Source organism: Chiloscyllium plagiosum, chromosome 24, assembly GCF_004010195.1.
Source record: "Chiloscyllium plagiosum isolate BGI_BamShark_2017 chromosome 24, ASM401019v2, whole genome shotgun sequence".
Taxonomy (NCBI): domain Eukaryota; kingdom Metazoa; phylum Chordata; class Chondrichthyes; order Orectolobiformes; family Hemiscylliidae; genus Chiloscyllium; species Chiloscyllium plagiosum.
Window position 1 is genome coordinate 27,741,963 of NC_057733.1, and position 23,242 is coordinate 27,765,204.

Here is a 23,242-nt window from a genome sequence, read left to right on the forward strand (position 1 = left end):
GGTTTTGTGATTTACACATGAAAGAAGTGAAACTATCACTGTATTCTAACAGATGAAAGGCTTAACAGACAATCAATTTTTCAATGTATAATTTCAGTGACATCACACTGCAAATTTTTGCTATAAATTCTGTTACGATCGAGCCCTCCACAATCACCTGATGAAGGAGTGTCGCTCTGAAAGCTAGTGCTTCCAATTAAACCTGTTGGACTATAACCTGGTGTTGTGTGATTTTTAACTTTGTACACCCCAGTCCAAATCATAATTTAAGGAAAACATACGTGGGCTATGCTATCAGTTTATTTAAGGATCTCATGAAGAGATATTAACTAAAGAAAGAAAGGACTGAATGAATGCGAATGTTTGCCTAAAAAAAACAAGTACAGCCATGCCCACTCTTTGAGAATCTTTAAAATGAAAGGAGTGTTATACTTCACTGAGGTTTGAGTATAAATTAATAATTGTAGAGGGTTGATTATCTACTTTTGATATTGGTCATCAGTCTGTTTCACATAATTTTTGCACAGTGTAATATAATTTGTGTTTCTCTCCTTTTGTTGTTATAAATGGCACAGATAATAGTGAATGATTATGATGTAGTAGGCATCACAGAGACTTGGTTACAGGGGGGTCAGGACTGGCATACTTCCACTCCTATGTCTTATGGTCTTATGGTCTTATGGTCTTAAATCTCCATGGTCTGTTAAAAATGCATTTGCAACCTCTTGTGAATATTTTCAATGGCTGACAACCATGGTAAATAAATGCAAAAGCCTACGGTCCGTTTTTTCAGGTTTCACTCCATTATCTGACTTGTTCAGTATTAACATCAATTGGGATCATTACACAGAGCTTCTCAGGAATTCGAGGCAAAAGTGAGGCCTGCAGATGCTGGAAATCAGAGTCTAGGTTAGAGTGGTGCTGGAAAAGAACAGCCGGTCAGGCAGCATCCGAGGAGCAGGAAAATCGACGTGACGTTTTGGGCAAAAGCCTGTCCTGATGAAGGGCTTTTGCCTAAACATCACATCGATTCTCAGGAATTCTGCAGAGCTTTGACAGCTTGGAGATTGGTATTAACACTGCTATTATGGATAGTTTGATTGCCTTTTCTCTGCTTGAACATACTTCTGCCTCACCACCACCAGCTTATAAAGTGCAAATCTGCAAATATTTTCACAATTATTTCCCAGTTGGCTTGTCGTCATTTAGCCAAAATGCTGCTTGCAATTAATTGTTCAAAATTACTTTCCGACCTTTATCTTTAAAAGTCAGATCTACACAGAACTGCAAACTGAAACTCTAAACTAATATTTCTTCCACATTCGATACTAATATGTTATGAATCTTCATCACAATCCTTCTGTTTTGACTCAATCTAAGATATTTTACAGGTTTAAAGGAAAAGAAAATAAACAAATAATCATGGATTTGTGTTCTTTTATGTATGCATCTGTTCATTTGCTAAGAATAGCAAGCACTTAAAAATCCTCTGTTTAATACATAGTGCTCTTTAAATATTTCTCCACTCCATGCAGTTTGTGTTTGTTGCCCCATTACATCTATTCTCCAAGAAAAAAAAGCATTATTTAATAAATATTGTTTAAATTATAAGTCTATTTCAATGTATTGCCATTTCTATTCATAATCCATTGGGTGGAAAGATGCAATCGATATTTTGTAAATTACTGCTATAGCTGTTCTATTACTTTTACAAAGACATGCAACTTTTTTTAGGCATACACAGCAAAGGTGAAAGGAAAATGCGATGAAAACAATGGAGACTATGAGACCAAGACAATCAGGAAACAGTATAGTATGATGCGAACATATGATAAATGCATTGGATGAATTATAAGTAGCGATAGCACAGGCAAAGATGAACACACAATTGGTAATCATGACAAATAAAGTGAAAATCTCAACTCATGCATCACATTGTCTTATTCCATGAACTTAACCCACTGATCAATCTCCAGGGCACAACCAGCCTCCATAACAGTAAACATGATCTATATGGACTTCAGCAAGGTGTTCGACAAGGTTCCTCAGGGGAGATTGGTAAACAAGGCTAGATCACATGGAATACAGGGAGAACTAGCCATTTGGATACAGAACTGGCTCAAAGGTAGAAGACAGAGGGTGGTGGTGGAGAGTTGCTTTTCAGACTGGAGATCTGTAACCAATGGTGTGCCATAGGATCGGTGCTGGTTTCACTGCTTTTTGTCATTTACATAAATGATTTGGATGTGAACATAGGAGGTATAGTTAGTAAGTTTGCAGGTGACATCAAAATTGGAGGTGTAGTGGACAGCAAAGAAGGTTACCTCAGATTACAACGGGATCTTGATTAGATAGGCCAATAGGCTAAGGAGTGGCAGATGGAGCTTAATTTAGATAAGTGCAAGGTGCTGCACTTTGGAAAAGCAAATCAGAGCAGGACTTATACACTTAATAAGTGTAAGTAAAGACCTTAGTAAGATCCTGGGGAATGTTGCTGAACAAAGAGACCTTGGAGAGCAGGTTCATCATTCCTTGATAGTAGAGTCACAAGTAGATAGGGTAGTGAAGAAGGCGTTTGGTATGCTTTCCTTTATTGATCAGAGCATTAAGTATAAGCTGTACAGGACATTGGTTAGGCTGCTTTTAGAATATTGCATGCAATTCCAGTCTCCTTCCTATCAAAAGGATGTTGCGAAACTTGAAAGGGTTCAGAAAAGATTTACAAGGATTTTGGCAGATTTGGCGGATTTGAGCTATAGGGAGAGGTTGAATAGGCTGGGGCTGTTTTCCCTGGAGTGTTGGAGGCTGAGGGGTGACCGTACAGAGGTTTATAAAGTCATGAGGTGCATGGATAGGATAAATAGACAAGGTCTTTTCCCAGTGATAGGTTAGGGTGAGAGAGGAAAGATATAAAAGAGACCTAAGGGGCAATGTTTTCACACAGTGGGTGGTGGGGTATGGAATGAGCTGCCAGAGGAAGTGGTGGAGACTGGTACAAATACAGCATTTAAAAGGTATCTGGATGGACATATGAATAGAAAGGGTTTAGAGGAATATGGGCCAAGTGCTGGCAAATGGGACTAGATTACGTTAGGATATCTGGTCGGCATGGATGAGTTGGACTGAAGGGTCTGTTTCCATGCAATACATCTCTATGACACTGTCATTCTATGGCTATGCATGAGTTAACAGACTTTCTGGCAGAAGCTTTTCTTTCAATGGAAACAAAGCAGAGAAAACTGTGTCAATCTCCAGAGTTATAGATTTTTAGTCACTGGAGGGAAAAAAAGAAGCCTTTCAGGTAGTTTACAGCTTATTTGTGAACAATGTTTTTCTCAGTGTTCCTCTTGTAGGCTCAGAAAAGAATCAAGTAAGATGCTCAATTCTTTTCCTTGAAGGAACCAGACTAAAAGTACAATAATTATTTTTTTAAAAGATTCAAAATAATGAAAATAAATGGAGAACATAACAGAGAAAAACAGGAAGCATGACTAAATTGCTCAAAAGTATTTTATCCTGTATGGTATTCTAATTCACCGAGCCACTGTGCTCCCATATGTTTTAAATGTTGTTATTGTACCAGCCTCCACCACTTCCTCTGGCAGCTCATTCCATACCCTCTGCATGAAAAAGCTGGCCCTTTTATACCTTTTAAAAGATGTGCAGGTCAGGTGAATTGGCCATGCTAAATTGCCCATAGTGTTAGTACATTAATCAGGGGTAAATGCAGAGAAAGAAGTCTGGGAGGGTTACTCTTCAAAGGGTCGGTGTGGACTTGTTGTGCCACACTGTAGGGAATCTTTAAAAAATATATATTTGGATGGATATGTGAGTTGGAAGAGTTTAAAGGGATATGGGCAAAATGCTGGCAAATGGGACTAGATTTGTTTAGGAAATCTGGTTGGCATGGACAAGTTGGATTGAAGGATCTGTTTCCATGCTATACATCTCTTTGACTCTATGTACAGCTGGAAGGGATCTTGCAGGTGGTGGTGTTACCAGGTATCTGCTTGTCCTTCGAGGCGACCATAAGACCATAACAAATGCAAACAGTAGCAGGCATTTGGACCCTTGAGCCAGATCCACCATTCAGTAGGATCATGGCTGATTTGACATTCAACATATCCACTTTTCCTGCCTTTTCTCTGTAACCTTGTATCTCCGACCGATTAAGAATTTATCTCAGCCTTAAGTATACACAAAGACTCTGCCCCACAGCCCTTTGTGGCAAGAAGTTGCAATGACTCACAATCTTCTAAGAGAAGAATTTCCTCCTCAACTCAGTCTTAAATTGGTGAGACTATGCCCCCTGGTCTAGACTCTCCCATGAGGGGAAACATTCTCTCAGCATTTACCTTGTCAAGCCTCTTAAGAATCCAATATGTTCACTTAGACCACGTCTCATTCTTCTCCACTCCAGTGACTAAATTAGAGTGGCGCTGGAAAAGCACTGAGAAGCAGGAAAATCATTGTTTTAGGCAAAAGCCCTTCATCAGGAATGAGGCAGGGAGCCTCCGGGGTGGAGAGATAAATGGGAGGGGGGCAGGGCTGGGGAGAAGGTAGCCAAGAGTACAATAGGTGGATGGAGGTGGGGATGAAGGTGATTGGTCGGAGAGGAGGGTGGAGCGGATAGGTGGGAAGGAAGATTGGCAGGTAGGACAGTCATGAGGATGGTGCTGAGCTGGAAGGTTGGAACTGGGATAAGGTGGGGGGAGGGGAAATGAGGAAACTGGTGAAGTCCACATTGATGTCCTGGGGTTGAAGTCTTCTGAGGCAGAACACTCCAGTGAGTTGAGTCCCAACCTATTTAGCCTTTGTTCATAAGGCAATCCCTCGATACCATCCTAGTGAAACCTCTCTGAACAGCCTCCAATGAAATGATATCTTTCCTGAAATAAGAGGACTAAAACTGCTCATAGTATTCTAGATGTGGTCTCATCAGCACCTTGTAAAGTTGCAGTAATACTTTCTATTTCAATCCCTTGAAACAAGGGCTGACATTCCATTAGCCTAGCTGATTATCTGCTGCACCTGTGTACTAGCTTTCTGTGTTTCATGTACAAGTACCCCAAAGGGTTTCAGCATTCTGTAGTTTTTCTCTATTTAAATAATTCTCAGTTCTTTTGGTTCTCCCTTCCAAAATTAACAACTTCACATTTTCTAACATTATAAACCATTTGCTAACTTTTTGTCCACTTACATAACTGACCAATATCTCTCTGTTTCTATCCCTCTCATATCATGCCTTTCCACCTATGCAAATGTATCATATGCAATTTGGGCTACAGAATATCCACATCCTTCTTCCCAGTTATTAACATATTTTGTAAACAGCACTGATCGCAGAGAAATATATGCCAATATACTACCTCCAACACCATGGGCTCTTATTGGATGACTTTTCCTTTTGAGAGATACCTTGTTGAACACTTCCATAAGTCCAAATATAACACAAGTGGTCTTAGGTTTGTAAGGTGCTCTCTAAAGCCCCTTGGTGAATTCCTGCAGTGCATCTTGTAGATGGTACACACTGCTTTTTCTGAGCATCTGTGGTGAAAGAAGTCAATGTTTGCAGATGTGATACCAATCAAGTAGTCTGCTTTGTTCTGGATGGTGTTGTTGGAGTTGCACTCATCTAGGCAAGTGGGGAGCAGTCTATCACACTCCTGACTTGTTTATTGTAGATGTGGAAAGACTTTGGGGAGGTAGGAAGTAAGTTACTCATTGTAAGATTCCTATCCTCTAATTATGCTTTTGTAGCCATTGTATTTATGTGATGAATCCAGTTCAGTTTCTTGTTAGTGGTCACCCTCCCCAGGATGTTGATAGTGGGACATTCAGTGTTGATAATGCCATGTCTAAATGTCCTGCTACTTTCTTAGTAATGGATTCTAGTATGTTCCAAATGAGAGATGTCATTCCAACTGTTAATATGGTTAGTTAATATGAGTGTAATAATTGCAGCATATAATATCACCATGCAAGCACAAACAGCTGGATTGCCCAACGATGTTCCGCATGTATGAAACCAGATGCATAACATTGTTTAGAAGTAAATAGAGCAGAGAAACCTAGTACTGTATCCTCAGAATCAAAAATATCTCTGGTATGTCATTCACTAACTCCCATGCCATCCTATTTCCCAGTATGCCACTGGTAATGGTAATTAAGAAGTAATGCTCGGAACTTCAGCAATTTGTCCAGATTATTGCTTTTGCAACTTCATGAAGAGGAAAGTGGGAAAAAGAGAAGGTGCCAAGGAGAATATGGTGGCCATTGAAATTTTGGAAAAGAAATTAATATCTCTAAACTGCCTTTCAACCAGCAGCTCATTCAGAGCTAAAGAAACATTTTGAGGACTACATTTTCTTTCCTCTCTACTCCATGGTCCACCAGCCGAAGGTGCTGCATTGTGTGTCCACTGCAATCACTGCAGAAGGGAGATAACACTAGCAGCCCACACTGCAATGAGATTAAAAGGAGAATGAGTTGGAGCCATTGGCCAGATTGAACTGATGGAAACATTTCCCATACTGATCTATACTTGGCAGTAATCCTAATTTGAAAGATTGAGTGAACAAATATTTCCTTCAGCTAAATATTAAGCCCAAAGTAATTATGTTTGCCCCTCTTCCATAGATCTGTTCTGTCGCCATTAATTCCATCCCCTTCCTTAATAGATTTTTGAGACTGAATTAGACAGTTCACAATCTCGTAGTCACATGTGATCTTGATCAGATCACTGCACCATCATCAATAACTCCTACTTCCACTTTCAACATTTCTTGACTTACTCCCTGCCTCAACTTATCTTTGATACATCTGAACTTAGTTATTGCAATGCTGTCCTTCTCAAACTTCCACCCTCTATCATTTTAACTCATCTAAAACTCCAGTGACCATGACCTGTCTTTTGCACAGTCCTGTTCACCCATCAACACTGTTCTCAATAATTTACATTAGCACCCAATTAAGCAACACCTCAATTTTATAAGTTTTTTGCTATACTAAAGTCACCTATAATTCTGCCCCTATGTTATCTCTTCCAGTCCACAATCCTCTGAACTCTTCCAAATCTGGCTTTTCGAATATAATCAGTTATCAATACATGACCAAGCGGGGTTGCTCCTTTAGCTGCTGGGTTTGGATGCTCTAGATTTCTCCAAACATCTCCATCTCTCTTTCCTCTTTTAAAGCATTATTTAAAAGCTTGACTAAACTTTTGATTGTCTGCCTTAACACGTTGCTCTATGAAGTTCCTTGAGATGTATTGGTACATTGAAAGCTAACTGCGCTGACCTTGACTGGATGAAATATGCTCAATCATAGCTTTCAAGTCTTACCTACAATGCATGTTTAAAACTGTGTCTCTCCTGGTCTTGGTATCTTCCTGCTTGACCATTGTCATATCAGCGATTCATTCCTAATTATCTTTATCTTTGCCTTTGCTTTTATTCTCTAGCTCTTCATTGGATTGGGGTTCCCATATGAAGGACCTGCCCCTCTGGAAGCCATTGCTAATGGATGTATTTTTCTGCAACCCCGATTCAACCCACCTCACAACTCAAAAAACAATGAGTTCTTCAGAGGGAAACCCACATCAAGAGAGGCAAGTAATGGCATTATCCATGGGACAAAACATAGACATTATCATAGAAACGGAGAGAAGGAACTCAGGATGGAACTAAAGAAAATCAGGCACCATTTAAAAAAGATGTAGCCCACAAGTTATAACAACTCCATAGAATATGTGGCACCATAGGTCTTATGATAAAATTTCTGAGGAACTATGCATAGACAAAATGCACATTGACAAAAACACAAATTACATCTTTGAACTGCTGCAAGAAGTTATGCTCATCTCCTCATACTGTTCTGTCAATGACCATGAAGTGTTCACCATCACAACATCTATGGCAGAGGATCATTTGTGGTAGTGACAGAGCATCGATGAACCAGGCAGAAGTAAATAAATGCATTCATTAGGTCATTGATACTTTTCAAGGAGAGCAGACTCTCATCGCTTGTTACTACAGTAAGGTAACCACAAAACAAAACGGTATCATTTTCTACTTTCTAGCTTCTCCAATACCTAGTCTTATGATCTTTGCTGATGTTGCTACTGGATGAACCTGATCCCAGATTGAAACATGGCTTGATAGATCATATTTTTGTTTTTTGGTTGTAACAAGCTGGTCTTTTACTGAAACACATAGTGCTACAAACCTGGTTTTATCAGTAAAATAGAAGTTTATTACAGACAAGAAATAAATCTAAATAAAATGAACCAAATTATTTGCATATAATGTAAACATAAAAAATTCAAAACATGTTTTAAAATATAATCCCACTAATCCCCAAAACGTTCCTTTATAGTACTTATGCCAAAGAGAATTTCCTTCTCTTTCACAGTTACAGGGTTTAATTTAACTGTGACTTCAATTCCCCATTCTTGAGAATCTGATAGCTTCTTTCATACAACTGAGCTCAGATATTCTCAGCTTCAAATAGCCCCTTCAATGTTTTAACCAAACACTTCTGGCCTTGAATCTCCAAAACTAAATTTCTTACTCAGAGGTCACCTCTTCCGTAATAGTTATAAAATACCTCAAATTTTTTGGAATGACTGTTTTGCACATTAATCTTCAGCCAAGACTCCTACAAATGACCAAATTGAAAGGCTTTTTTTTTCAAGCTGTGGATGGGTTCCCTCAGCCCAAAGAAAAATTCCAGAATCTTCTGTCTGAAAGTCTAATGATTTAAGTTTTCCATTTGTAACTCTCCCAATATAAACAAAACCCCATTACTTCTAGGAAGTTGCTCTCGAATACTGTGTTTCAAAATAAATCACCATGGCTACAAAAATACTAAATTAATCATTAACCATTTTAAATGCACAGAAAATTTATATGCCACTATCTGAAAATTCAAAATCCAAATTAGATTACATTATATAAAGAGAAAAAAGAGTACAAAGAGAACAAAGAAAATTTACAGTCCAGGAACAGGCCCTTCGGTCCTCCAAGCCCGAGCCAATCCAAATGTACTGTCTAAACTTGTCGGTCAATTCCTAAGCATCTGTATCCCTCTGCTCCCCACCTATTCATGCATTTGTCCAGACACATCCTAAGTGAATCTACTGTGCCTGCCTCTACCACCTGTGCTGGCAACGCGTTCCAAACGCCCACCACCCTCTATGTGAAGTACTTATCGCGTGTATCCCCCTTAAACTTTCCACCTCTCACTTTGAAAGCGTGACCTCTTGTTATTGAATCCTTCACCCTGGGAAAAAGCTTGTCTCTATTCACCCTGTCTATACCCTTCATGATTTTGTAAACCTCAATCAGCTTCCCCCTCAATCTCCTTTTTTCTAATAAAAACAAACCTAACCTAGTCAACCTTTCTTCATAGCTAGCACCTTCCATACCAGGCAACATCCTCGTAAACCATCTCTGCACCCTTTCCAAAGCGTCCACATCTTATTGGTAATGTGGCGACCAGAACTGTACACAGTATTCTAAATGTGGCCGAACCAACGTCTTGTACAATTTTAACATGACTTGCCAGCTCTGATACTCAATACCCCATCCAATGAAGGCAAGCATACTATATGCCTTCTTGAGCACTCTATCCACTTGTGCAGCAACCTTCAGGGTACATCATACAATATATCATACTGTATTATATATAAATTATCCATCCTACATAACAGTAAGATACGATCAATGACATTCCTACTGAATTGAGAATAAACTACAGATCAACCACTTGGCTTCAATTCTACTTATGTTTATATTGTATATGATAACAATCAATGTTCTTTATATTAATGCCTGTAATGCAGGAAGTTGTCATGTGTTCATCTTTCATTATTTTACCCTTTTGATTCTTTTAATGAAAAGATTCAAATCAACAGATGATTTATGCATAATAAAGCCTATCCCTGCTCTTAGAATGACCCAAACAGTGACAGCAACAGAGAAGCACTACAATGAGGCACATGCTTCTACTGGAAAGATTATATAGAAAACTCAGGATATTAAAGCAAGTTTTTGCTGCCTGCCCAGGTACAGAGGGGTATAGTTATGCATCCCAGATTAGGTGATAAGAATAGTTATAATTCCATGTACTATTCACAAGTTCATGTTCCAGGAGAAGTGTACTTTGATGTGTCTGACAGGAAGGTCCTTGCTCGGTAGCCGGAACTACACAGAAAAGATTATTATTTTGACCAGTAATCAGAGGAGTTATCGGTGACAATTACAAGGAATCATCATTACTCATCTCTGAAATCTTTGCCTCAGTATAATGCAATCCACTTTAAACATTACAGTCTGACATCCTTCTACTCCATTTGCAAACAAAAATTCACTCCAACTAACTAGCCCTCCTACAACTTGACAGCCCATCTGCCTGGACATGACTGTGACATGAATTGGCATGAAATAAATGCATACTTTCTTATTTAACTAACATTTTGAATATTCACAAGTTACTTAAGTGCAAATGAATACTAAATACACCATCACTCTATTCATTTCATATGTTGTGCTTCCCTGGGTTCTGAAACACATGTCTTCACATCATCTATTCTATGTGCCCATTTTGGGTCAGCATTGCAGGAGATGGTTGGTTCTTCAAACTGTCCAAAAGGTTCATGGAACCCAGAAGACCCTTCTCATACGTTCACTTGCTCTGAAACTGTTTATTGTTGCTTCTCACTTCAATTGGCATGAGGTCTGGTGTTTTCTGCTATCCTAAAACATAAAAATATCATGCAACTATGGTATTTGGATGGCTTTTTGCTAATCATTCATTTCACTATCAGCATCTTCCTTCTGCAGTGGGAGGACAGGAATGAAAGCTAACAGATAAGTTTCCAAGTTAGGATTGCCTGCCCTTTGGGTATAAGGCTCATTCAAGACAGTGTTAAACTATAACTGATTTTAGCTTCCATTGACAGGATATAAAATAGGAACCTGAACAAGCCTTTTTCAGCCACATGCATTAGTTAATCAGTGGGGCTTAATGATTGGTAAGTATTATTTGGAATTGTGAATGAATGAATTCTCTATTCTTCTCTGACTTTATGCCATGGATATTTACACTGTAATACAGTCCCAGAAATATGATCGAAAAACAAAATATTTGTAAGTATGCAGTGAAGTTACGGAATGGAATGAGACAGCAATAGATTCTCCTTTCCTTACTTACTTGCCCTTAGGCTGCTCCTGAAGTGTGCGGACTGGCTGTTAATTTTAAAGACCACAGATGAATTTTCAGTTGCTTCAATTCCAGTTGTACATTGCTTTTATACCATGTAAATGGGTAGATTCAGGAAACTGCAAATAAATTTCTTTACAAATTAGTTTTAAAACAGCTTCACTCAGTCCAAAAAATGTTAGTCCCCATCTTATTTCTTTAATTCGAAATTAGACTTAAACAATCATAGATATTAAGAGTTACCAGAACACTTGTTACCTCAAAGGGGGTCTCTTCTTGTCTAAAGTTTGCTTCACTGTGGCTCACTTTACTACTCCTGGTTTTGAAATTATGATCCTCATTCATTTTAGAAATAGGTATGCATGCTGTGCAAATCACAGTTTCAATGTCAAACCTATTTTCTAATGCTTGGCTGTAAATCCTAATTAATGTTGGTAATGCTGATTGCTTTAACATCTTCTACCTTCAGTTTGAAAATAGCTTTAGTTAATCAGTATTAAAAATATGGATAATCTGTATTTATGGTCTTCTTATAATCAATTTTTTTTAATATAGATCCATTAATGGTAGAATATTTGGCTTATCACCCATGCATTAGTTATGTGGACAAGGTTTCAATGATTGATGGGAAATTCTACTGTCAGTTAGCTCAGTCATTTAGTTTTGATTGCACCACAAAGTGCTCTGATATCAGTACAAGCAGCCAGCAGCTGCAGGGAACAGATTTGCGTTTATGGAATGCATTACTTTGTAGTAATCTCAAAAGCATCTCTGTGTATTAACCAGGTTGCTGTTTCATTGAAACTCACAATCAGAGGCCTACAGATTCTCCTTTCTTTCTTTCAAAATAATTAAAGTTAACTTGTAGTTATGGCAATTTACCAACTATGCGAGATCAAATTGGTCTTGAGCAGGAGGGCAAATCGGGCAATCAAGAATTGCCAACCAATTTTAAACCCTGCAAAAGCAAATTGGCTGCTAAATTGATCTTTATTGTGTGAATGGCAGTGGAGAGAATTGATGGTGGACATAGACTGCATAATGCCTGAAAGGGCTGGTTGCTATTGTACAATTTTCTTTGTGTCCTACTTTCCTCACATCAAATTATCTTTGCTTCTCCAATTATTCTTCTAATTCATTCACAATCTGTTTCCCTCTCAGTTGTTGCTCACTGTTTACCTTCCTCCTCAAATGAGCTGCTCAGTGGCATGCACTGCGGCAAAACAGCTACTGACTTTCGATGGTCATTGAGTGTACTCCCTACATGCTCTACAATAAGTTTCATGGGATATCTTCTCTGGGTTGGTTTGGGAGAAAAATAATCCCCCTATCAGTAAATAATGTGAAAAGGCATACACAAATAGAAGCACAGCCTCCTCAGTGAAATAGCAAATTGTCACTGTTGTTTAATACTGCATTTATTACTTCAAAAACGATATTGTGGTTGAAATCCAACATGTTAATTGCTTTGATGCAATGGAAAGATGTGAGACAATAATTGAGAGGACATGGCAAAGCACATTCTGTCAATTTAATGAACCCGAGTCATAAGATTTACAGAAATGAAGCTGCAATATTCCTGATGCTTTATTTTACCATGCAGTATCAGATCAGATTTTATGCATGATAGTGTATTTTGGTGGCAATACAATTAATAAGATGCACACATTATGTATGATATAGTGACACCTTTGTCACATACAATAAGTTGTTTCATTTCTTACTTTGAGAAATTACGTAGCCCTGTCTGGAGCATTCGCTCTGTGTCAATGTACAGCTTATAATATTAAGCGACATTATTCCTCTGTTATCAGTTGGCTTATAATGGAAACAGTCTGCATGCAGTGTTGCAGCTGTTAATGTCTCCCCAACCTGAAATAAGGAAGCTCCAATATTGTTAGATAGTATATCAGGACCCTGTACCACAGGCAGCATCTGACTACAAGGAAAACTCTCTGAATAAACCTTGTTCAATAATAGAAAATATCAGGTACAGAAATTCTATAAGCCAAAATGTAAGAAACCTTTGTGTACTATTACATTAAACATACAATGCAAATATGATGCATTGTTAATAAAAAAGAGATTTTTAACAACCAATTTGCTTTGACACTGGAGAACATAACCAAGGCAAGTGATTTTGTAATAGCTCAAAAATTTCGACACATACTGCATGCAGTCTGCTTCCCCTAAGCAGAGGTGCTGTGATTCTGCATAAAGAAGCCCAGAGGCAGTGAAAATGCTAATTGCTGAGAGAATCAGAACAATTGCAGTATCTATGGTTTTGATTTCAGTTGTGTGGCTAGCAATAGATCTTGTACTATTGCAGAAGCAAACATAGCAAATGTGATACCAAACACAAAAAAAAACATTAAATTGTGTCAGGAAATTGGAAACACTGGTAAATGATTACGTAAATTGTAATTTGCATAATTCTAATGCACCGATGTATCATTCCTTTCATACTTGCTTGGGGGTACTATATTGTGATGACGACAGATGTCAAGGCAAGCACTATGTTCATCCCATGCTAATTTCATGTCACTTTTGCATCTATGTTGCAAGACATAAAACCCACGCCAACTGGACCTATTCAATTCTCATCAGAGACAAGGCTCCTTTTTTAACTCTGAAGAAGAGTCACTAGATCTCAAACATTAACTCTGCTGCCTCACTCCACAGATCCTACCAGACCTACCTAGTTTCTCCAGCAATTTCTGTGTTTATTTCTTTTTAGATTTTGGTAAAAAAAACATTTTTCTTTTCAAACCTTTATGGAGTCTCAGTTAAAACAGGCTGCAGAGACATAACTTGGATTCACATCACTCCCATCCATATCGCTCCTGTCCCAACACACACAGTCCCCTTCCATGTCTAGAATTGCATAATGATTCTTTGCTGAGAGTCCAGACATCCATTAAAACATACAAACAGCTGATCCCCAGGAATAACATTGCTTTGTTGCCAGCTTCAGCTCTCTGAGTTAGTCTACAAATTTCACTATGCTTATAATGTTGACAAGATAAAGAGGTTGGAAATGCTTGAAATTTCTGATATTGAGATTTTAAGGGGTATGGATAATTGACACTTTTAATGAGCTGTAGTGAAAGCATTTTTTATGAATACATGACTTTTAAAGTTTTTTTAATTTATCCTATTATCGTTAAGTTTTATACAGATTATATAGTGGCTGAAAGAGCATGTAAGTGTCATAGATTGACATGGATGGGCCATGGGTAGAGGGATAGAGGGGTATGAGATGTCATTGAAGGCACATTGTACCATAGGATGAGGGTGCAGAGGCATCGCTTGGCATGGGATCATTTTTAAGAGCGTTCAAACTTATCTTACAAAAGATTCCTTCATCCAGACTATAGTTCATGACATTTCAGAGGGCTCATGAACCACAAGTAGTTTAAAATCTGGCCTGACTCTATACAGGTTGAGAAGCATGAGGACATGCCTATCTCTACAAGGCTTTGGCTACATTGGATATTTAGAGTGCAGGCTCGTGAACGAAATGAGGTCACACCTTAAAGGCACTAATTAAAAATCAAAAACTCTGGCAATGAGGTTGGAGATTTTGAAATTGGATCCCACTGTCATATTCATTCCTTCACCAAGTCTTCCAGACTCCATGAAAATTGAAAAATGATTTTTGAGAATTAAAGTTAAAAATATTGCATTGGTAGAAATTAGACCACATTCTACCCAGATAATAGATGTAAATTAGGCAAAATGAGGTCCAGTTTAAGCAACGAATGCACCCCAAGGATGCTTATAAGGTGCATTTTAATGTAGCTTAGTGTTGGCATGATATAAATTTGGGTTTGACCTTTTTCCAAACTGTATTTATGTAACTGAAGGACCGCGTGTCTATTTTAAGCCATCCTACAGAAATTTGTTTGCAATGTTTAGAGCAGGAATTGGGTTTATCCCTCTCTGGATTCTTAAGCTGCCACTACAGTTTACGAGCAACAACAACTTATATTAAGAGAAAGAGCTAATAAAAAGCATTTTTTTTTTAAAAAGTTCAAGACTATTTTGTGTGAAAACAAGAGGTGCAGGATGGTTCTCTAAATCCACTGTCTTCACAATCATCAACTACATTGCTACTGTTGTCTCCCAACTCATTCTGGAAATACGTTTGACCAATGGAGAAACTTGCAGAACATTTAAAAGTGTTACGCAGAAGAGATGTATGTGAATGCAGGTCCGGTGTTGATAGTTCACCTAAATAATAAAAACTAGAGCCAGGAATCAAATTCGAGGACATCTCAAGTCTCCTATACGAGGTAAATGCTGCACGCACCCTATTACTGGCCCAAACCCAATTTAAAACATACTATGCTAACTATGATTCATATTTAACTAATAGCACAGCAAAGTAAAAAGGAAAGATAGTGAGGGCTATTTTCCTGCTGTTCCTCTCTGTGTTTTTTTTTCTTACTCTGTGTGTCGGATAACTCCAGTGTTAGTAAGGCAGAAAACATTGTCCTATATTCCCTGAGAAGGGAGTGATGCCCTTATTTAAAATGTCACAGTTAGATGGTGATGGTTCTCCTCTTAGCAAATTCCTTAAATATCAAAGTTTTATAAACACATAAGAAATAGGAGTAGGTGTAGGAAATTGGCTCAAAGCTAATTTGGTTTTACTTAGTATGGAAATAGGCTCTTCGGCCCAACAAGTCCACACCGACCCTCCGAAGAGCAACCCACCCTACACCTAACACTACGGGCAATTTAGCATGGCCAATTCACCTAACCTGCACATTTTTGGACTATGGGAGGAAACCAGAGCACCTGGAGGAAACCCACACAGACACGAGGAGAATGTGCAAATTCCACACAGACAGTTGTCTGAGGTGGGAATTGAACCTGGGTCTCTGTCACTGTGAGGCAGCAGTGCTAACCACTGTGCCACCATGCCACCCATTTATTCTTTCATGAGATCAGTGGCAAGACTAATATCTATTGCTCATCTCTAAATCCCACTGAATTGAATAGCTTGCTAGGCTATTTCAGCAGTCAGTTAAGACTTATTGTGGATCTGGAGTTACATGCAGGTAAGGTCAGCAGCTTTCCTCCGTAAGAAGATGGGATTTTGCAACAGTCAAAGATAGTTTCATGATCTTCATTACTGCTGATTATCTTTCAATTACAGATTTGATTAATTGAACTTAAAGCCCACAGCTGCTTTGGTGGCAATTGAACCTATGTCCCCAGAGCATTACTTTGTGCCTGTGAACTATTATTCCAATGACATTTCCACTACAGCACCAACTTTCCATCACGGCCTTCATTTTCCTCCCATAACCCTTGACACTGTGCAGAACAAAAGTCTGGCAGACTCAGCTTTGATTGTATTTAATTACTTAAGCTTTCAATGCTTTCTGCCGAAGAGAATTCCAAAGATTATCGTATTTCTGAAAGAAGAAATTCCTCCTAAACTCCATTTTAAATGGGGCCCTCTTTATTTTAAAAATGTGACAACATGGCTCACAAGGGAAAATATTCTTTCAGCATCCTTCCTGTTATATCCCTCTGTATGTTTCAGTAAGATCACCTCTCATTATGTGATCACACATAGAATCATATTTGCTCATGCAAGTTCTCTGGTTCCATGGAGGACGTTTTCAATACAAATGTGGGTAACACGAACATAAACGCTTGTAAGGTCATACCATTTGCCTCCAATGCTCTAGGGAAAATAGCCCCAGCTTATTCAGCCTCTCCCTATAGCTCAACCCTCCAACCATGGCAACATGCTTTTCTGAACCCTTTCAAGTTTCACAACATCCTTCCCCAACAGGGAGATCAGAATTGAATGCAGTATTCAAAAAGTGGCCTAACCAATGCTGAGTAGAGCTGCAACATGATCTCCCAAGTCCTATACTCAATGTTCTGACCAATAAAGTTAAGCACACCAACACCTTCTTCACTATCCTGTCTACCTGTGACTCTACTTGCAAGGAACTATGAACCTGCGCTCTAATGTTTCTTTGTTCAGCCACACTCCCCAGGATCTTACTATTAAGTGTTTACGTCCTTCCCTGATTTGTCTTTCCAAAATGCAGCACCTCACATTCATCTAAATTATTCATCTTTGACTTTTTATGACCATGAGATCATAAGACATAGGAACAAGTCAGCTATATAGCCCATTGAGTCTGCTCTGCCATTCACTGAGATTATGGCTAATCTGATAATCCCCAATTCCACTTTCCTGCCTTTGCCCCAAAACTTTTGATTCCCTTCCTGAATAGCAATCTGTCTATCTCAGTCTTGAATATGCTTAATGACCCAATCTCAACTGCCCTCTGTGGTAAAGAATAGCCTCTAAGCGAAGGAGGTCTTCCTTATCTCTGTTTTAAATTTGCGATCCTATTTGTGAGATTATGCCACTGGTCCTAGACTCTCCCACAAACGGAAATAGCCTTTCTTCATCTATCCTGTCGAATGCCCTAAGAATCTTGTATGTTTCAATTAGGTCAATTCTCATTCTTCTAAATTCCAATGAGTACAGGCATAATCTGCTCAATCTCTCCTTTTAAGACAGTCCCTCCATAGCTGGTGTTGGCCAAGTGAACCTTCTCTGAAGAGTCTCCATGCCGGTATATCTTTCCTTAGATAATGCCAAAAACTCTTCACAGTTTTCCAACTATACTAGAGCTTTGTACAGTTTTAGAAAAATCCTCCTACTTTTATACTCTATTCACTTTGAAACAACGGCCAACATTTCATTTGCTTTCCCTATCACCCATTGAACTTTGATGCTAGCTTTTAGTGATTCAAGCTTTTAGGTGATTCACAAATGAGAACTCCTTCTGTTCCGTAGCTTTCTGCATTCCTTCTTCACTTAAATAAAATTTAGCTCCTCTATTTTTCCTGCCAAAATGCATAATCTTATATTTTCCAACATTATATTCCATCTTCCAAGATTTTGCCCATTCACTTTATCTATCTATATCTCGCTCTGTCGAATCTTTGTGTTATCCTCATCTGTTGCCTTCGCACATAGTTTTGTGTACTTGGCTACAGTACATTCACTTTTCTCATCCAACTCGTGAATATATATTGGCATTAACTGTGGCCCCAGCACTGATCCCTGTGGCACTCGGCTAGATACAGCTTCCTGAAAATGTCCTCTTAGCCTAACTCTGTCTTTTATGAGTTTCCATTTATTATCCATGCTAATATACCACCACCAATATCATGAGCTCTTTAGTCTAATGTGTGGTGCCTCTTCAAACATCTTCTGAAAATCCGAGTATATTTTATCTACACTCCCCCTTGTTACCTCCTTAAAGAATTGTAATACATTCTACTATATTCTAAATCTAATTTTCCCTTCATGAAGCCATGCTGATTCTATTTGATTATACTGTGCATTTCTAAATGTTGTGTTATTAAATCCCTTCTATTAGACTCTAACATTTTATTAATAACAGACATTAAGCAAACTGTCCTCAGATTACCTGATTTTTGTCACCTTCACTTCCTAAATAAAGTTGTACAACTGATGTTCTCCAAGTAAATTTGAACATTTGAGGAGTGCTTACATTATTCTGTATCTTGCACAACATTGACATTGAGTACATTATACAAATCTTGTTGAGGCGAACCTTACACTTCAGGGATTGAATTCGATGCCTGACAGTGAAGATAAAGGGCAGACTGTATTCAGAACACTGAAAACCTATTCAGTCCTTAGCAATAACCAAACTGGACTAGGGTATGTGTTCAACATTCTTCAATGTGTTAAAGAGGCTCACAGGCACATTCTGCCCAAATGCATTTGAATAAATAACATACAAACAATCAGATCCCTAATATTATGCCCTGATTGAATGTATGAAATTATCAATCAAAACATAGTGTGCCTGGAAATAATGGCCCAAAACTTGTTGTGGCAGGCAAATAAACACCACCACTGTTGATTAGACTAGCTCATTCCATTTAACATTGACAGTGGTTTTGCTCTACAAATTGAATGTTAAAAAGTACCCATAGTCCATTCAGACCCAGGTATCAAGATATTGGTATCTGTGTGTCTCCTTAACCAAACAGATTGAATCTGAAATTAATAGCACAATTATTGAAAGGAAGTGCAATTTAATGTAGATGAATTCAATGTCAAGTTAAAGACAAAAAGAGAGACAAAGACAAGGAAAGGAAGATTTAATTAAATAGAAATAAACGTTTGTCATTTTACTTTTTAAAATCTCCATCAACAATTAAAATTTGAAGGATGAGACTCCACAGTGGTAATGGTTAATTTTCAGTGCCTGCAAAGTTGACTAGAAATCTAGGAACACGGGACTTAGGAGTAGGCCATTCAGCCCCTTAGGCCTGCTCTACAATTGAATAAGGTCATGACTGATTGCTTTGTGGTGTCAACTGAATACTTCTGTCTGTCAACCATTACTCTTGACCCCCTTGTCTATCAAAAATCTATCTAACGCTATCTGCCTTAATTTATTTATCAGCAGTTCTGGTCACCACACAAGGAGATATGCAAGACCGGTTATTTTACACAAAGAGTCGTTGATGCCTGAAATACATTGCCGGGGAGATGGTAGAAGCAGATACAACAGCAATGTTTGAGAGGCATTTAGACAGACACATGAACATGCAGAAATAGAAGGATACAGACTATGTACAGGCAGATGGGATTAGTTTAGAATGGCATCATGGTTGGCACAGACATGGTGGGCCGAAGGGCCAGTTCCTCTGCTGTACTGTTGTGTGTTCGTAATTGACCCAACCACCATTACATTCTGCGGAAGTGAATTCCACAACCTAAGATTTGTCAAAGAGAAAAATATTCTCTCCTTATTGAAAGTGAGACTCCTTATTCTTGAACATTGTCCCTGGTTCAGTTCTCCTCTACAACAGAAAACATCCTCTCAATGTCCACCCTGTCAAGTCCCCTCAGATTTTATATATGGTTACCTCACATACTTCTAAATTCCAATGGGTATTGGTCCAATTGTTCAATCTTTCTTCAGAAGACAACCCCTTCATCTCCAGGAATGAGTCAAGGGAAACTACTGTGAATTGCTTCTAACTCAATTATAACTTTTCTCAATTAAGGACACATAATGTCTAAGTTTGGCAAACAATAACTATGGTGTCCATCTACCAATTTTTTTTTGCATTAAACTTGTCTATAATTCATTTGCAAGGGTTGGTTAGCTGTGTAGTCTCAATTGGGAGAAAATGAGCACTGCACATGCAGGGGATCAGAGTCGAAGATTGTGGTGCTGGAAAAGCACAGCCAGTCAGGCACCATCCAAGGAGCAGGAGAATCGACATTTCGAACATAAGCTCTTCATCAGGAATGAGGGGATGGCTGAGTGATTAATGGGAGGGGATGAAAGATAGCTGAGAATGTGATAGATAGATGAAGTTGGGGGTGAAGGTGATGAGTCAGAGAGGAGGGTGGAGTAGATGGGTGGGAAGGAAGATGGACAGGTAGGACAGATCAAGAGGATGGTGCCAAATTGGAAGGTTGGATCTGGGATAAGATGGGGGAGGGGAAATGAGGAAACTGGTGAAATCCATATTGATACCATGTGGTTGGAGGGACACAAGGTGGAAGATGAAGCATTCTTTCTCAAGGCGTCAGGTGGTAAAGGTTTGGTGGTGGAAGAGGCCCAGGACCTGCATGTTCTTGGCGGAGTGGGAGGGGAAGTTAAAGTGTTCGGCCACAGGGTGGTGGGGTTGTTTTATGCGTGTATCCCAGAGATGTTCTCTGATGCGTTCTGCAAGTAGGCCATAATGTACAGGAGACCACATCAGGAGCAACGGATACAGTAGATGGCATGTATGGAAGTGCACCTATTCACTCCACCCTCCTCCCTGACCTATCACCTTCACTCCCAACTTCATTTGCGTATCACATTCTCACTACCTTCTCCCCATCCCTACCACCCTCCCATTTATCCCTCAGCCCCTTTGGGCCACCCCTCATTTCTGGTAAAGAGCTTATGCTTGAAATGTTGACTCTCCTGCTCCTAGGATGCTGCCTGACTTGCTGTGCTTTTCCAGCACCACACTCTTCGACTCAGTTGTCTCAATGCCTGGTTTTCAAGTAGAGTAATGCCAACAGCATGAGGTTGCCATGAAGGGCTTTCCTTCTCAATCTTTCCCCTCATTTGAGGTCATAGAGTCAAACAGCACAGGTGTGCTGACCCTCAGGTTAAACCACCATCAATCATCTCATTCTGATGGGAAAGCAATCCTCTGGGACTATGGTGACTTTACTTTTACAAACTCTCCTTGACAACATACATTTCTACCTTTCTTTGTGTCATCAGAAAATTTAACTTCATCAGAATGTAACGTCCCTTCATCTAAGTCATTGACATGGAGTGTAAGTCGTTCATTTCCCAGCAGCACTTTATCAGTTATAGACTGCCAACCTAAATTGCAGTTAAAGTGTCAGCCAACGCAGTCATGTATCTACCATGGAGGTGTAGGAAATTCAGCCACTCTAACCACTCAATTGGGAAGCCACACAGCAGTATGCTATTTTCACAAAGTTAATGGCAAAAAGGGACATCTTCTCCAGTAGGTTTAGATTTTTCGGTTTATAGAACATTTGCCTCTCATCTGATTTTGATGTGGCATTTGTGAATGAAAAACAGAAAGCAATATTAGCATCGCCATTATTTTGACATCAAATTTGGAGAAACAAATTACTGAATCTATTGTTTTCTTTGTTTCAAGGTTTCCTCACAGCATCCATACACTGAGTATTTCATTGGTAAACCACATGTATGGACAGTGGATTTCAATAATACAGAGGAACTGGCATCAGCTGTAAGGACAATTTCAGCAACCAAGGTATGGTTATGTTTCAGGACAATAGAAAGAAAGAAAGAAGAAAGACCCCCATTGAGAAAGAACACTGTATGATATGGTTCATGATTTCATACTGGCTTGTGTGGGAAAAGGCATGATGTATTAAGAGCTCAGGGAGAGAAGACCTGTATCAAATTAATGTAAGTTGTATCTAATTGCTCTCATACTGTAAACCACATCTTGTTAAGACAAGAGTTCCATCTTGTTGAGATTCAACAATAATTGATCGTCTACTGCTGTAAACCAAATCGGCCCTTAGACCGAGTCAAAGGAAAGAGGATTGGTGGCAGCATCAGTCTACCCACATTCACAACCACCAGACATGCTGAAGAGCTTCACAGTCAATTACATGCTTTTCAAGTGTAGTCACTGCTGTGTTGTAAGAAACACAACAATCATTTGTGTACAATAAGCTTCCACAAACAGCAACGTGATGATAACGAGCTAATCTGTTATTCAATGTCAAGTTAAATACAGAAAGGAAGAAAAAGAAAAGGATTGATTGATTGATTGATTGATTACGCCACTCCCCCAAGTCCCTCCTCCCTACCTTTTATCTTAGCCTGCTGGGCACACTTTCCTCATTCCTGAAGAAGGGCTTATGCCCGAAACGTCATTTCTCCTGTTCTTTGGATGCTGCCTGACCTGCTGCGCTTTTCCAACAACACATTTTCAGCTCTGATCTCCAGCATCTGCAGTCCTCAATTTCTCCTCCTGTTTGATTATGTTGGCTGCTTTCCCAAGGCAGTGGGAAGTATAGACAGAGTTAATGGATGGAAGGCTGGATTGCGTGATGGACTGGGATGTTTCAGGGTATAGAGTCATAGAGTCATTGAGTCATAGAGATGTACTGCATGGAAACAGACCCTTCGGTCCAACCCGTCCATGCCGACCAGATATCCCAACGTCCCACCTGCCAGCACCTGGCCCATATCCCTCTAAACCCTTCCTATTCATAGACCCATCCAAATGCCTCTTAAATGTTGCAATTGTACCAGCCTCCACCACATCCTCTGGCAGCTCATTCCATACACGTACCACCCTCTGCGTGATAAGGTTGCCCCTTAGGTTTCTTTTATATCTTTCCCCTCTCACCCTAAACCTATGCCCTCTAGTTCTGGACTCCCTGACCCCAGGGAAAAGACTTTGT

General features: G+C 39.2%; 1 protein-coding gene across 5 annotated transcripts in view; it reads left to right on the forward strand.

Moving 5' to 3' along the window:
* The window catches only part of LOC122562112 (alpha-1,6-mannosylglycoprotein 6-beta-N-acetylglucosaminyltransferase B), an 854,937-nt gene that overhangs the window by 805,744 nt on the left and 25,951 nt on the right, over window positions 1–23,242 (forward strand). For all 5 annotated transcript variants that reach the window (XM_043714642.1, XM_043714641.1, XM_043714643.1 and 2 more), the window contains 2 exons: window positions 7,463–7,609; window positions 21,958–22,074. In XM_043714642.1, coding sequence (XP_043570577.1) covers window positions 7,463–7,609; window positions 21,958–22,074 — 264 coding nt within the window. The remainder of the gene's footprint in view (window positions 1–7,462; window positions 7,610–21,957; window positions 22,075–23,242) is intronic.